The sequence below is a fragment of the Pectinophora gossypiella genome, chromosome 9, assembly GCF_024362695.1.
Source record: "Pectinophora gossypiella chromosome 9, ilPecGoss1.1, whole genome shotgun sequence".
NCBI classification, from domain to species: Eukaryota; Metazoa; Arthropoda; class Insecta; order Lepidoptera; family Gelechiidae; genus Pectinophora; species Pectinophora gossypiella.
Genome location: NC_065412.1, coordinates 14,078,127 through 14,092,085, shown reverse-complemented (window position 1 = coordinate 14,092,085; position 13,959 = coordinate 14,078,127). Strand labels below are relative to the sequence as shown.

The 13,959-nt window shown below is 37.6% G+C and overlaps 1 protein-coding gene across 1 annotated transcript in view; it reads right to left on the bottom strand.

Moving 5' to 3' along the window:
- Positions 1 to 210: 210 nt before the first annotated feature.
- LOC126369672 (lachesin-like) overlaps positions 211 to 13,959 on the bottom strand; it is a 41,876-nt gene continuing 28,127 nt past the window's right edge. The window contains exons 4-10 of the mRNA XM_050014232.1: positions 13,462 to 13,620; positions 9,678 to 9,806; positions 7,972 to 8,112; positions 2,115 to 2,264; positions 981 to 1,013; positions 831 to 893; positions 211 to 519 (exon numbers count right to left, since the gene is read on the bottom strand). Of these exons, the coding sequence (XP_049870189.1) occupies positions 410 to 519; positions 831 to 893; positions 981 to 1,013; positions 2,115 to 2,264; positions 7,972 to 8,112; positions 9,678 to 9,806; positions 13,462 to 13,620 (785 nt within the window). The 3' untranslated portion in view covers positions 211 to 409. The remainder of the gene's footprint in view (positions 520 to 830; positions 894 to 980; positions 1,014 to 2,114; positions 2,265 to 7,971; positions 8,113 to 9,677; positions 9,807 to 13,461; positions 13,621 to 13,959) is intronic.

The window sequence follows — 13,959 nt, the reverse complement described above, 5'->3', positions numbered from 1 at the left end:
GACCTCATAGTGAGAGGCACACGTTCTACCAACTGAACTACCACGGCTCCAACCAAGGTATCAAATCAGAAGGTATAATTATTTTACTATATATAATTATTGCGTCTACTAAACTTATTATATTGTAATCTATACATAAAAATAATAGTTATTTAGTTTTCGAAGATAAAAAAAAGTTTTATCATCGCTAGTATGTTTTTTTCTGTCAGTATTAACATTATACTATTACCTTACAAAGTGTTCATTTTTAAGTTTAGTAATAATATAAATTATCGTAATTAATAAAATAGTTTATGGAGAAGCTTTAACGGTTACATTCAGTCTCACAAGACTAAGCAATAATTCAGGTTATTTATCATTTAAATTATCAAGTAGGTAACTTTTATTATTAAATTCTTCATTTATTATCTCAAAATACTGAAGTTGTTACTATCTTGATAAGAATGAATAATGAGAACAAAAACGGTAAAGAAAATTGATCCCTGGAGAAACCCCGGTTATAGTCTTGTAATCTGAAATCTGAAAACATATTTCTAATTAACCTTTGCTCTTACACAAAACAAAAATGTAATTAAACGGCTAGTCTTTTGTTAACCTCTTCAGACAGTTTATTAAAGAAAATAAGATAAAAAATCTCACTAAACGGTAAGTGAACATGCTGCGATGTGTGTGGTATGTGTGTGTGTGTGTGTGTGTGTATGTGTGTGTGTATGTGTGTGTGTGTGTGTGTGTGTGTGTGTGTGTGTGTGTGTGTGTGTGTGTGTGTGTGTGTGTATGTGTGTGTTGTGAAAATGTACATTTGAAAATTATATAAATAATTAGGTACATACCTTGTGTACCAAACGACGTGCTCTCTGAAGGTCTCTCGGCCATAATGTTTAGCCTTTGTACAACTACGAGCAAAAAAATTATATTTTTATTATGGAAATAATTTATTATATATAAAATATAACAATTTTAATAAAGAAATATTGGCTTACCACTCTTATTTTCCAACGCTGGAGGCGGCATTGCTAAACAGATAAAATATGGATTTAAACATTGCTAATAATGATAAAATGCCGAGTAGAGAACTCTTTAAATGGCATTTTGCAATAAATAATCGGACGCTACATGTTCCAAAATTAAAATAAAGTATTTGAATTTACAACTAAGTAACAAGCAAATTTTTGAACGATAGTTGAGGTTCATTACTTTTATGTAGATAGTTCGGAGAAGGTTGGTTTTATTACAACCAACAAGATACCAAGTAAACTCTTTAGTTTACTTGATGTCGTATCGACCCATTAATTTTTAACGGGTGGATGGGTGGAAATGGTGATTAAATGTTAAATAAGGAAATAAATACCTTATTAATAATAAGTTAAAAACAATTACAGTCTTAAAAATAATGTAAGTACCTATTAGTTTTTTTAATAAGATAATTGGTTTTTACCTTATTTAAAATTTAATCACTAATCGATCGATAAAAATAATGTACTAGTATAAATTGCATGAATCTTTAAAAGTGACTAAGACACTAGGTGTCAATTGGATACGTTTTGGGGGAAACCAGACGGTGGTTACGCCACCTTGATGTCCTTATGAGATAGGGCCTTTAAATATGTATCAAACACATTCCAAAATAGTGCAACAACCATTGGTAATTAAGAAAATACAAGTATCTAATTATCATCGAAATACGCTCACAACATTCAAGCCGCTCTTCCACTTGGCAACATTTGGAGCGCGACATGTTGCACAACAATTGCGCGGAACTTTTGTTTAACAATGTTGTCTGTCTACACGTCTAATACACGTCTGTCGTCGACAACAGACCAGAGGAACTAGTGTTGTTGAGCGTCACGTCTCCACTCAACAACAATTGATGCTCAACTAACCATGCTCTCTAAACAATCAACAAGCCGCGCGACATGTTGCGCTTCAGCTGGCAACGTCGCGCGCTGTTGTGCAACGTTGCCGTACATGTTGAGCGTTACGTGTTGCGCGTTAATTGTTGCCTAGTGGATACGAGGTTTTATAGCCAAGAACAATAAGGTCACATTAAACACAACACGATTTCTACCCGTTCACATTAATTTGCAATTTAAATAACGTTGTAACGAAATACTCACGATAAAGTTTTATAGTCCCCTCTGTATCTCCGAGGGCGTTTTTAGAGACACACTTGTAGGCCCCATAGTCTGCACTCGTTACCTTCCTGATGGGTAGCCGTAGTACGGAGCGGTAGGACCCATCTAACTTTTGAGGCTCCAAACCCCCTCCTGTTTGGGGCAAGAATAAAAGAATTATAACCTCTTTTTAAGGTTCCCAAAGGGATTACTAAGACTTCGCTGTCTGTCTATCACCACGCTATATCTCAAGAACCGCGATAGCTAGACAGTTGAAATCCACTGTTGCCGCTATAACAAAAAATACCAAAAATAAAATAAATATTTTTAAGGGGGCTCCCATACAACAAGTTAAACGCGACTTTTTTGCCCGTTTTTGCTCGATATCAATAATGAAAAATCAATAGGGAAAAGAGACAAATACTGAGAATTATTGAGGACAGAAGAGGCAAAATGATTGGACACCTAATAAGACACGACGAATTTATTAAAAACATCATAGAAGGAAAGCTAGAAGGAAAGAGAGGAAGGGGAAGACCAAGAAGAGCTTACATGGAACAGATTAAAGAAAAGGTTAACGTCGTGTCTTAAAGGGAAGTCAAGGAATTGGCCTTTGATAGACTGGAATGGAAAATGCTACACCGAGAAGATCGTGACTCTTAAATTGATGATGATGATCAATAATGAATGAATAATGAGGTTTAAACGAATTGATCGAGTTAAAAACACTGTGCTGCGCTCAAAAACCGGTATAGCTGATATTGCCAGGAAGACCGCCAGGCTAAAGTGGGACTGGGCTGCACACGTGTGCCGCATGCATCCGAAACGATAGGCAAAGATCATCACGCACTGGATACCACAGGACGGACACCGTAGACGTGGTAGACCCCGGAAGCGATGGCGCGATGATCTCGACGGTTATCAAAAATACTGGATAGAGCTCGCACAGAACCGGGATACTTGAAAAGACATGGGCCTTTGCCCAGCAGTGGGATCATACAGGCTAATAATAATAATAATGAGGGTACAACATGTTTGTGTACCTACTGTTGTTTACCCAGACAATGGTAAGGAACGGATCGTGGGCGAGTCCAACTTGTTTTTTTATACGCTTCTATGCTGGACTGGAACCAAATAAAAACATAGGACGCGTTCTGCTGCTTACGTATGATTGTCTGCTTATGTATATACACAAACTGTTGGACTATTAATATGAAAGAAGCGCTAATTAGTGTTACCGTTTCATGTTCATATATTTTCATTAGGATTTCATAACAACAATAAAGCAACAATAATTACGGTTTTAATTACGACGTTTTACGCAACATCACATCGTACCACATTCAAATTCCAATTCGAAAATATATTTTATTGCACCAAAATAGATCAACCAACAGGCTGAAAGTCGTCCTTGATTACATGCGTATATATTGAATATTTTTTATTTGCATACTATGTTGGTGTACAAGTTGATAAGTTACATAGCACCTAGTAGGCCAGTGTGATAGTCGCAACTGACTCATTGCGTTACTTTTTAGTTGCTACTGCAATTGGCAAAAACGTCTAAAAAATTGGCTAGTTGATATGGAATTTTATGACTTGAATGAATATTTTCAACAACAATGATATTTAAAATTGACAAATGTTTATAATGTGACTAATTATTAGGTACTTACTTAATTCCTTGATGCTCAATGCTGACATTATTTGTAATATTGTACGTCCGACATGGACATGCTGTTGAGACCAATTTTATAATGTTTGACACCTGCATGTATGTACCTACACAGCTTCTCAATAAATGTTTCTTGTTTCTTGTTTATTAGGGCTTATCTATGTTTACCATCAGGCATAGTTGAGCCAATATATTTGGCCAATATATTAAAAAAAAAATCACATCACAGACCTTTTCGGACACAACACAATAGAAGTTTAAAAGAGAGACGGAAGCTTTTCAAATTGTAACATCAGTGTCATTATACATTGTTTTAAGTTTACGCGGTTATTATCATAATTAAAGCACATAATAACGGGTTCTTACCGCGTTTAAATGGGGATATGAGACTCCCGATATTCGACACTGTTGCAAGTGTCATTATGGTATTCTAGTGCTGTAGTAACTAATAAATTAGATTCTTTTTGTACATACACTCATGCACGTTTTAATACAACATTATAGCGTTCATTTTCATACAAATTTATACTATTGCCATTTGAGGAAAACTTGAATCACGTCAGAAAAATGCATAATACGAGTAAATAGTTTCTGATTTGAGTACCTAGTTGATCACTTGCATATTCCTATTTGTATTAGCCACAATGTGGTAATGTCGAGAAGGGTGCTTATGCTTAGTTGGGGCAGGTGTCGACGTTAGCATGTATGCATCATATTTAGTGATTCCATCAGTGTATTGTGTACAAGACACTATCATAGTGCGGGTGCATTGTCTGTCTGCTCATTTGTGAACGATTATAATTCGCAGTTTCAACGTACACTTCGTTGTAAAGGGAATCGTAAATGAACACACTGACCACAATGAACATACAACTTCAAGATTAATGACTGCTTTGGAGAAACTGTCTGGGAAACAGTCTTCTTCTTATCGTGTGGGTTGTGAGGTGGAATACCAGCCTCACCAACCCTGGTGTCAGGGTTATTATTGAACCGCCAAAGGCCCCTGACATGGCTCATGTAACGACTACGTACTTACAACAGTAAGTAGTAACCAACGGCTTAACGTGCCTTCCGAAGCACGGATCATCACGTGATCATTCTGTAATGTCCTAACCAAACTAAGGCTCACAAAGTATTCGAACCCGGGATTCGAACCCGGGGCATCCGAATCGTGAGCCCAATGCTCAGTCTGCTAGCAGCAAAAGCAGGAGAGAAAAGCAATCAGGATACTGGCAGCCACCTAGTATGGATATGATTCACCTTATGGTAACAGTCACCCATAAAATTTATTATTATGTTAGTGACATCGTAACGAAAACTGTGAGATACGATTCAGACCATGATTCTGAGTGGATACCAAGTGGAATTTTCCGTCGCAAAAATATGAAACTAAAAATAATTAAAAATAAAGAAACAAAAATGTTAGGGGGATAATTCAGACCATGATTCTGAGTTGATATAAGTAGAATCTCCTCCCAGAAAATTCATTAAAATTTTAGTGTTTCTTTTAATTAATTTCAGTTCTGTACTTTTCCGATGAAAACTTCCACTTGATATCAACTCAGAAACATGGTCTGAATTATCCCCCTAACATTTTTGTTTCTTTTTTAATTATTTTTAGGTTCATACATACATACATACATAAACTCACGCCCGTAATCCCAAATGGGGTGGGCAGAGCCACAAGTAATCAAAGACAACTTGCAGCCACTGTTGATACGAAGTCCTAAGATGGATATGATGAACCTTATGGTGATAAGGGATCAGCCTATCGCCCATAACATTAGTCCATCATGTGTTTTAGGTTCATATTTTTTTTTATCTCTCAAAGTTTTCGTTTTGATATCACTAACACCTGTATACCATAACATACATAACACAAACAGCCTATATACATCCCCCGGGCACAGGCCTCCCCTCCATTAACCAGAATTTTGTTATAACCCGAAAATAACAATCAAAAAGGGAAGGGGTGAGTACATTCCCACTACCAGCTTTTATAATGCATTTATGTTGCATTCCTATCTTGAATAACGATCTAATGGACGATATTAACTGTAATTTAGTTTTTTCTTTTTTCATATTATAGCTCAGGCAAGGTTTTGCACGAAGCATTTAAGCGTGTTTGCCACGCTTGCCTAGAAAACTTTTGTCTTGAAAGTGATACGTGCTGTTCTCGCGCACTATGGGAATGTTCCCGGCAGTTTTTTTTATTTTTTAATGACGTGACTTATTGTAGATTTGCCGCAGATGGCACTAACTACTTGGCTGGACAAATGGGGAGCGCTGAAGGCTCTCACCCGGTACAACGTTTAAGACAACAGGCCTGAGGGTGCCCAGTTGGGCGCGAACCTCGGCTCAGGGCGTCGTCTGAGAGGAAAAATATTTGAAAGAATTAATCGACCCTAGTGGGTCGATAGCGATAAGCCTGAATGAGGGAGTTCTCGGCAGTAAAAAGGCGCAAAACTTATGCAAAATCAGCTTTATTACCTTACTTTGAAGTTCAAAAAGTCCTAACTATGTAAGCCAATTTTGAAAAATAAATATTTTTGAATTTTCTTGCATACCTTTAGGCAGATATGATATTTAATATAATTATAATTTGTTACATAAATTGTGAAATAGATAATTATTTATAGCTTATTGTTTGAATGTAAATACTGATTACTTAACAAAATGTTATGCTCAAGCTGCTGTGCCCTAGTAAGGCGTCATAATGTACCTACTTTTTTTTTTGACGTGTCTTATTGTAGATTTGCCGCAGATGGCATTAACTACTTGGCCGGACAAATGGGGAGCGCTGAAGGCTCTCACCCGGTACAACGTTTAAGACAACAGGCCTGAGGTGCCCAGTTGGGCGATGTACCTACCGTAACCTGTATACCACCTATGTAAAACTGTGACTTGCAATAAATAATTATGATCAGAGTACAAGAAAGAACAATTTGAAAAATAAAGAGTCAGTACCCTTACTACTAAAGAGTTTTTACAACGGGAACAGTCCCGCCTTGAGAACATTCCAAGAGATGCCCCATCACTGCTTGAAACTTTTTAGATTCAAATTATCATGAAAATGGATGTCGACAAAAATTCCGAGTCTAAAATCACTACTATTAAGTTGATTTTTTTGAAAATGGGCTACATTGAAGGAGACTTGTCGATGACGTCACAGCATTCCTCTCATCCTGTAGAGTGGAAAATTGCCTCAATGATAAAACAAATTCCAAAGATATAATTTGTTAGAAGACGAAAAACACTTCACACACACACATAGACACTTAATACTGTAGGCAATTTAGAGAGAGACGTTATACTAGCGGCGCTGCTCCTACGTTGACGCAATGCGTTGTGACGACTCTTAGGCTAAACAGTAATTTAAAATAGGCGTGATCTTAAAAACAGGGTGTTAGTGAGACCGTAACAATCAAATCAAATTAAAATCAAAAATCATTTATTTCAGAAATGATGGTCCATATTACATTATTAATTACACACTTAAAAATAAAATAAAATAAAATTAATTTTATTTTTGAGTGAGCCAACACGTAGAGTCCACTTAAGACAATTTAATGTATTTTTTTTATTTATTTATTTATTAAATCTTAATACTAAAAATACAATTTGTCAAAGCCCTGCAAAACTGTTTAAACAGTTTGTCTGCAGGAAAGTGGTGTGATTATTATAATTATTACTTATTATTAATAATTATTATTATTAACTATTATTAATAATAATTATTATTATATTGTTAACAAACCTAAGTGTTATTAAACAGAACGACTAGTTAAGTACAATTACTGATTATATTTCAAAAAAATATCATTTTATATTAGCTTCAATGCGCGGTAAGAATTAAATCTGTCAAAGTGCGTCAGTTAGTGTTGTGACGTTATTTCAGTCGAGATTAGATCGATAGATTCTTATGTATGTATGTATGTAACAGTATGTATGTATGACAGGCTGATCACGTCAAATCAAAAATTAAAAAGATTCGGAAGGCACGTTAAGCCGTTGGTCCCGGCACCTGATGTAAGTACGTTGTCGTTACGTGAGTCATGTCAGTGGCCTATGGCGGCTCAGTAATAACCCTGACACCAGGGTTGATGGGGTTGGTAATTCACCTCACAATCCACACGATAGAAGAAGAAGCTGGAAGGAAGAGTAGGAGGTAAGTGTTAAACTCACCGACAGGGCTGATAATCTCTCCAGTCTCTCTGCTCCAATAACTCACTGGTTTGGGATAGGCTTCCGTCTCACACTCCAGCACCAGGTCGGATCCCAGCGCCGCTCCCACCAGCTGGTTTCTTATTGTAATGACCGGTGGAACTGGTGAGAATAAGGTATATTATAAGCCCTAGTTTGGAAACGTTGGATATTTATAATTTACTTAATTGATTCTTTATAATTAGGTGGAAAAATGTATATGGCCATAAGTGTTCCTCAAAATAAATAAATAAATATTTATAATATTCAGGGTGATAGTGACTTCGTACCGAATACTGAGGGGAATGATTTAGCTCATTATTCTAAGTCGAAAGTATAGAATTAAAAATAATAAAAATCCCTTAAAAATGTCAAGAATTTTGCGACGGAAAATTCCATTTATTAACACAGAATCATGGTCTGAATCATCCCCCTCAGTATTCAGTACGATGTCACTAACATAATGTATAATAGAGAGACCAAGTGGCATATGTACTGTTCTACACTTGCTAACGTATTATTCGCGTGAATCTAGACGCCTATACTTACAGTTACGTCCTTAACGCAAGTTGTTTATTTAATTCGGGTGGATTATGACGTGTTTATGTATTAATTCAGACGTGTTGCGTCGTGGCGACACAACGCAGCGACAACACCCGTGTGGTCTAACTCTTATAGTACAATTTAGTCAATAATTAACGGTCATAATTAGAGGAAGCTGTTCCAATTTTCATTTACAAAATCGAAAACATGCCAGTTGTTCAAAGATAATGTAAACTTATTTACTTTTGAAGAAGAATGTATTTTGAAACTGGGACTATTTATTTATGTTACAATTCTATATACGTCCCACTGCTATAAAAATAGCCTGTATACGTCCCACTGCTAAGCACAGGTTTCCCATCATTTTTTTTTTTTTTTTGACGTGACTTATTGTAGATTTGCCGCAGATGGCATTAACTACTTGGCCGGACAAATGGGGAGCGCTGAAGGCTCTCAGGCTCTCACCCGGTACAACGTTTAAGACAACAGTCCTGAGGGTGCCCAGTTGGGCGCGAACCTCGGCTCAGGGCGTCGTCTGAGAGGAAAAATATTTGAAGAGGTATAGAGCGTACTCCACTGCGGGTAGGTCGAAGTTTAGGGTTAGTAGCCTGGCTTAAATGTGTTGGGATCCTCGCTAGATACGTTTCAGCGACAATAGATATCGTAAGTGTAGCCATTTTGTCATAGATAAACTAAGCTAAATGAGCTCTACACCTTTTTGCCCCTATTTGAAGGTCTAGAACCTAAAAACAATAAGAATATTATAAACATTTACAATTTTATTCAGCTTCCTATTTAGATATTCTTTTTATTACTTATTATTAGAAACCACAAAAAAGTTTTGTAAAGGTTTATTTACGTTTATTTGTAACAAAAATACAGACAACAACAAACTTAGTATATACTTTATAAAGAAAATACATTTTAATTTTACCTCTTGTGGTGCAAATAAAATGAAGCCTCAGAAATAATGATAAATGAAAAAAAAAATTCGTAACGGATAGGATCTAGACTAAGGTTCCTTACACCCTTAACAATGCACAGAATCATCTTACTATTTTCGGACAATCAGGTGACTGAAATGAAGGACAGTCTCACAATTCAAGTTTTTTTTTTGTCAAAATAAAATAAGTAGGTATACTTACATTCCACTGTGATCATAATTCTTTTACTAACAGTGGGAGGAACCCCATTGGACGCTATACACAAATAGGCCCCGGCATGCTGCCTGCTTGCTCGCGATATATTTAACACCTGCCCTTCAAATGACGACACTGGAACAAAATAGTTGGTATTAAAATAAATCTACTTATAAATAAAGTAAAAGAAAATGCAGTCTACACCCTCATAGGTACGGTCACGAGCATTAATATGTATACACTTTGGTACCATGTCACATTAACTTTTTTGCCAAATTGAACTGTAAGTCTCACTAAATGTCAAATGTGTTAGTGCGACAGAGTCCTAAAGTGGGTACATTATATTACTCATGACTGTACGAGTATTCGATAAATCAAATTCTCTTCACATTTCCCCTTTTACGCCATCGCCATGTAAACGTGTCGTGTGCAAATAAAATAAAATTAAAAGTTACTTTCTTCTTCTATCGTGTGGATGGTGAGGTGGATTAGCAACCCCATCAACCCTGGTGTCAGGGTTATTACTGAGCCGCCATAGGCCCCTGACATGACTCATGTAACGACTACGTATTTACATCAGTAAGTAATAACCGGGACCAACGAAGCACGGATCATTTTACTTTTTGGACAATCAGGTGATCAGCCTGTAATGTCCTAATTAAACTACGGATCACAAAGTATTTTTTTGTGATTTGTTCCCACCGGGATTCGAACTCAGGACTTTCGGATCCAGAGCACAACGCTCAACCATTGGATCACGGAGGCCCTTCACTTAATTATCATCTAAAAACCGTCCAAAACCGATTCTGGTGCCGACCTAACTTTGGGCATTTCTTTTTGACGGGACTTATTCTTACAGCAAATCTACAGATTTGCCGCAGATGGCATTAACTACTTGGCCGGACAAATGGGGAGCGCTGAGGGTTCTCACCCCGTACAAAATTTAAGACAACAGGCCTGAGGGTGCCCAGTTAGGCGTAAATCTCGGCTCAGGGCGTCGTCTGAGAGGGCCATGTTGAAGTAATTAATCGACTCTAGTAGGTTGAAAGCGGCAAGCGCCAAATGAGGGAAGTCGACGACCACGCTGGCGAGGTCGGTATCGAGGTATCTAACTTTGGGCAGTGCCACAAGATAAAATAAAGGTAAATCTTATTAACTATGGCAGACAAAAATAAAATATCCTGCGTGGATCATATATCCAACTTAGGCTCTAACCAAGTCTCTGCCGCATCCGTCACACAATGCAGGCCGGCTATGCCACCTGGGAACCGGTGCAGAGAGCACTCGTTCACTATGTGACATATGGTTTGATCCGGGTGACCACATTCACAGTATGGTGACTCCTTTAAGCCCCATTTATGTAACTGTTTTGTGACAGGCCACTATTGCAACCAACTCTAAGATAATGACACAAATATCACATATAAAATGGTAGACTATTTGCCCATTCTGAGCTAGCGGGACCGTCTAAAATAGTCCAAACATTATAATTTATGGAACAGCACTGTTTTAGGTCAACTTAAATTATAAAGCTTCTGATAAAATCGGAGGTGACAGCGTGTTGTATCTTCTACATTATGGGCAACGGACACGGGCGAGTATGAGCAAATCCGTTCGCAAGCCCCGCCGCCGTGGTCGATGATTTCACTCAATCAGCGCTTATTGCTATCGACCCACTGGGGTCGATTAATTCTTTCAAATATTATTCCTCTCAGACGACGCACTGACCCGAGGTTCGCACCCAACTGGGCACCCTCAGGCCTGTTGTCTTAAACGTTGTACCGGGTGAGAGCCTTCAGCGCTCCCCATTTGTACGGCCAAGTAGTTAATGCCATCTGCGGCAAATCTACAATAAGTCACGCCAAAAAAAAGTTAGGACGTTGCAGGCTGATCACCCAATTGTCCCAATGTAAGATTACTTTCTGATGTAAGTACGTAGTCGTTACTACAGTCATGTCAGGGGCCTTTAGCGGCTCAATAATAACCCTGACACCAGGTTTGATGATATTGGTACTCCACCTCATAAGCCACATGATAGAAGAAGATTGCCGATTACGTCAACGCGGCATAATATCGACACAACACCACACACAGACAAAACGAAAACCCTCTAAAATCAGTCAACTTATTTCATACACCAAACACGAAATTGTTATTACAATACAATAGTCATATTTACAAAATACTTAGGGCCCAACCACGAGAACTTTTAAAAGGGTATCATAGTCATAAATACTTGTTCAAAATATTAAGAGCGTGGGTTATAGTCGGTTTTGCAATCCATTGGAAATTGTATTACGGCGCTCGCCTAAAATCCTGTTCGTTTGAAAATGGATACTGCGCAGTCCCTATTAATCGTAAAATTCAGCGACGGGCCCTATTTAATTGGGAATCTTTTATATCAAAAGTCGAAGCTCACAGGATAGAAACAAAATACAGATAGCAATTATATTCTGTATCAATAAATCAAATGATAAAATGTATTACCTCTTTCTACGTCGTTTAATCAATGTCGGAATGATCTTCATAGCTATTTGTAACGGAAGGGAAATTGAAGAGTGCGCGATGTTTTAAAGGACGCTCGATAGTGAAATGGTTCAAATATTTTGTATATTACTTTATATTATTGGTCCAGTATTTATTATACAGGTCTCCTCCAGGTAGCAGGGTTATACTCCTGTAGCATTTGTGTGTCCTAGCTATAATATCCAATGTTGTGTCGATCTTTTTCTATGACAATAAACATTTTTTTTATTAGTATTTCGTTTATTGAGATATTTGTTCTTTTTCATTATAGTCAGCAAAACGGCTCACCAACTATCACGGTGATCTAACAGCCTACTCGGTGAGGTGTGTGTACTTAGTTCATCTTGCGGTGGATGTTCTAGCCTAATATAGGCGCGAGCTTATACTACATTGCTTTATTAATAACTGTCAAGACCTATCCGATAAATAGTACTTTCGGAGTATATGTATAACACAATCATAATATACATTATAAAAATCATAATCACTAGTATACGCGGGCAAATACGAAGTCCCTAGAGTTAATAATTACTATGGCGATAGAACTCTAAAACAGAGACTTCCCTATTTGCTGAATAGTTTGCCTGAGAACATCCGTCTAGAACCAAATAAAAGTAAATACAAAAAATTACTTAAACAACACCTTCTAGACTCGTGTCCTAGCTAACTTATTATTGTATGTTATTAATTGACTATTAGATATAAGTTCATATTATTAGTAGAGACTCTTTCCTGCAGACAAACTGTTTAAACAGTTTTGCAGGGCATTGATAATTGTATTTTTAGTATTAAGATTTAATAAAATAAAATAAATAAATAATAAAACAAACTCGCTTTTTCTGTCCCTATATCCCTATGTACGCGTAAATCTTTAAAACTACGCAACGGATTTTAATGCGGTTTTTTTTTAATAGATAGCGGGATTCAAGAGGAAGGTTTATATGAATAATAACATCCATTAAATAGTGGAGAAATACTGTTTTTGAGTTTTTTAATGTGATGTCGTAAATAATTTCATTTTTTGCTCAGCATTGCACCTGAGCATTGCTCGCTAGTAAATATTAATAATAAAATATATATTGCATTGGATTTTTGGGTTTGGGTTGTTTGTATTGGGCTGATTTTCCCTTCGTGGATTGGAAGGTCAGACAGGCAGTCGCTTCTGTAAAAAACCGGACCTGTCAAACCTTCAGTTAAGCGGACCCTGTAAACACGGGATAGCGCTAATGGAGATGATGATTTTCATTATAATCGGCACCGTTACCTTGTATCCCGTCAGACAGCGTGATGGGTTTGGAATGCTCTCGCCTCCACGTGATCTGAGGATGGGGGGAGCCGCTGGTGGCACACGTTAGACTGGTGGAGGAACCTTCTCTCAGGGTCTGGTCGGTGCTCGTACCGCGGTCCAGAATATCCGGGGGCACTACGAATATTAAAAAGATTGGTTAAACATGAAGAAATTCTGAAAGAAACATATGTGAAGAGTTGGTAATATAAATGCGCAAGGTGGAGTTCAGCATAACTTGGACACTCCATACAAAAATCTCATCCTCACCGTGGGCCGCCTATCGCGTGAGTGTAAGCGAGACATAGTCCGTGCGCTCTCCCTCTTATGCCTTGATCACACCTACCGAGTGGTCGGGCGAGGTAGTGCGGGGAAGCGCGGGGGTGGATACTCAGCGTAGCAAATGGAACAGGGGTCGAGTAGCTATCTCGCCAAATAACTCGGCCGAGCGCACTGTCTCTCTCGTCCACTCTACTG